This window comes from Pinus tabuliformis, chromosome 5_2, assembly GCF_031772625.1.
Source record: "Pinus tabuliformis cultivar Carrire ecotype Pingquan chromosome 5_2, CPIR1, whole genome shotgun sequence".
Lineage (NCBI taxonomy): Eukaryota > Viridiplantae > Streptophyta > Pinopsida > Pinales > Pinaceae > Pinus > Pinus tabuliformis.
The window spans coordinates 484198582-484200054 of NC_142306.1; the positions used below are offsets into that span (position 1 = coordinate 484198582).

The window sequence follows — 1473 nt, forward strand, 5'->3', positions numbered from 1 at the left end:
TATGAAAATCTGAAATGATCAATGAGCTAACAAGGGAATATTAATAACAATCAAATTTTGTATGATAAAGAGCCTCTTATTAATATATAGTAAAATACATTTAATTTATTCTATTGTGTTATCCAATGTCACTGTGAAATATTGGGGAGCTCTGTTGCGATGCATTGAGGAACTAGGGTTCCTGACAGACTTTTCTACGGCGCACAGTCTGAGCACACAACGCTACATCCACCAACAGATCTGTTAGCTCTGACTCTGGAACTCTGATAGCAAAGGACAATGAGCAGTCCAATGGGGGAGGCATCAGCGCCTTCCCCCAAAACGCACAATAAGGGAAACCATACTGAGAATGAAACTAAAACAGCAGAGAAAGATGAAACACAACCTGCGTAGCAGCCGGAGGAGAATGAACCAGAAGACGTGGAACATGAGAAACCGGATAAACCAACGTCGCCAGACAAGCCGACGAAGGCTTCATTGACCACATGCAAGCGCATCGCTACGGAAAGGCCCAAGATCGAGCTGCCGGGTCACAGGATCAATGCACAAATACAATACATGAAAGATCATGCCCTGATTGGCAAATTTATAGGCTTCTGGCCTAATGAAAAAGCTCTGCAAGGCTGGATCTCCTCCAAATGGAAGCCCAAGGGTCATGTAACTCTACAGCTAGGACCTAAAGGCTTCTTCACTGCCACTTTCAACTGCCTTGAAGACCGGAATAGGATCTTAGATGGAGGACCTTACTTCTTCAACGCAGCGGGTTTGTATCTGCGTGACTGGGTCGAAAGATTCAACCCCGACAAGGAAGATTTCAGCTGGGCGCCAGTCTGGGTTCGCTTGTATTCGCTTCCTCTGGAATACTGGGACGAGGACTCCCTAACAACCATTGGCAATGGACTAGGTGAGTTTATAAAGGCAGCAGAGGAAACTAAGATCCGGAGATACACATCTTATGCGAGGATCTGCGTCTACATGAAGCTTGGCAATGAGCTACCGGACACGGTAAGTCTTCTTCACGACGATTTTGAATGGATTTAGCCCCTTGACTATGAACATGTACCCTTTCGTTGCAGGTGTTGCCATACCCACGGTCACCTCTTTCGTGACTGCCCCTTAAATATACCGCCTAAATCCACAAACTCAGATGGCAAGTCAGATCCAGAAGGCTTCACCAAGGTAACTAGCAGGAAAAAGCATAACAAAAAGCCTCCATTAGCACACAAAAGTGTAGATCCATCTTCGGCTATGCCTTCCTCTAGCAACAACTTTCATATTCTGACGAATCTAGAACAGCTTGATTCAGAAGAGCTCAGGCCAGCAAACCCTCACTCTGTTCCTTCCAAACCTTTGTCCCCCATTCCTACCCAAGCTACCACCAGTCATCCAGTGAAAGCCATCCCCTCTGAAAAGCCGACCTCCGATTCGCAGCCACACCCCAATCCTGTTATTCACAAAGCCTTGGGGTCTGAA

General features: G+C 46.2%; 1 protein-coding gene across 1 annotated transcript; it reads left to right on the forward strand.

Annotated features, from left to right (window-relative positions):
• The first annotated feature begins 558 nt into the window (after positions 1–558).
• Positions 559–1041, forward strand: LOC149159788 (uncharacterized). Its single transcript, XM_089434426.1, has one exon. The coding sequence runs from the start codon at positions 559–561 to the stop codon at positions 1039–1041; it is 483 nt and encodes a 160-aa protein (XP_089290552.1).
• The last annotated feature ends 432 nt before the right edge of the window (positions 1042–1473 follow it).

Excerpts from the sequence above, each read along its gene's own strand:
- LOC149159788 (XM_089434426.1), top strand. The coding sequence starts at position 559 with ATGAAAGATCATGCCCTGATTGGCAAATTTATAGGCTTCTGGCCTAAT.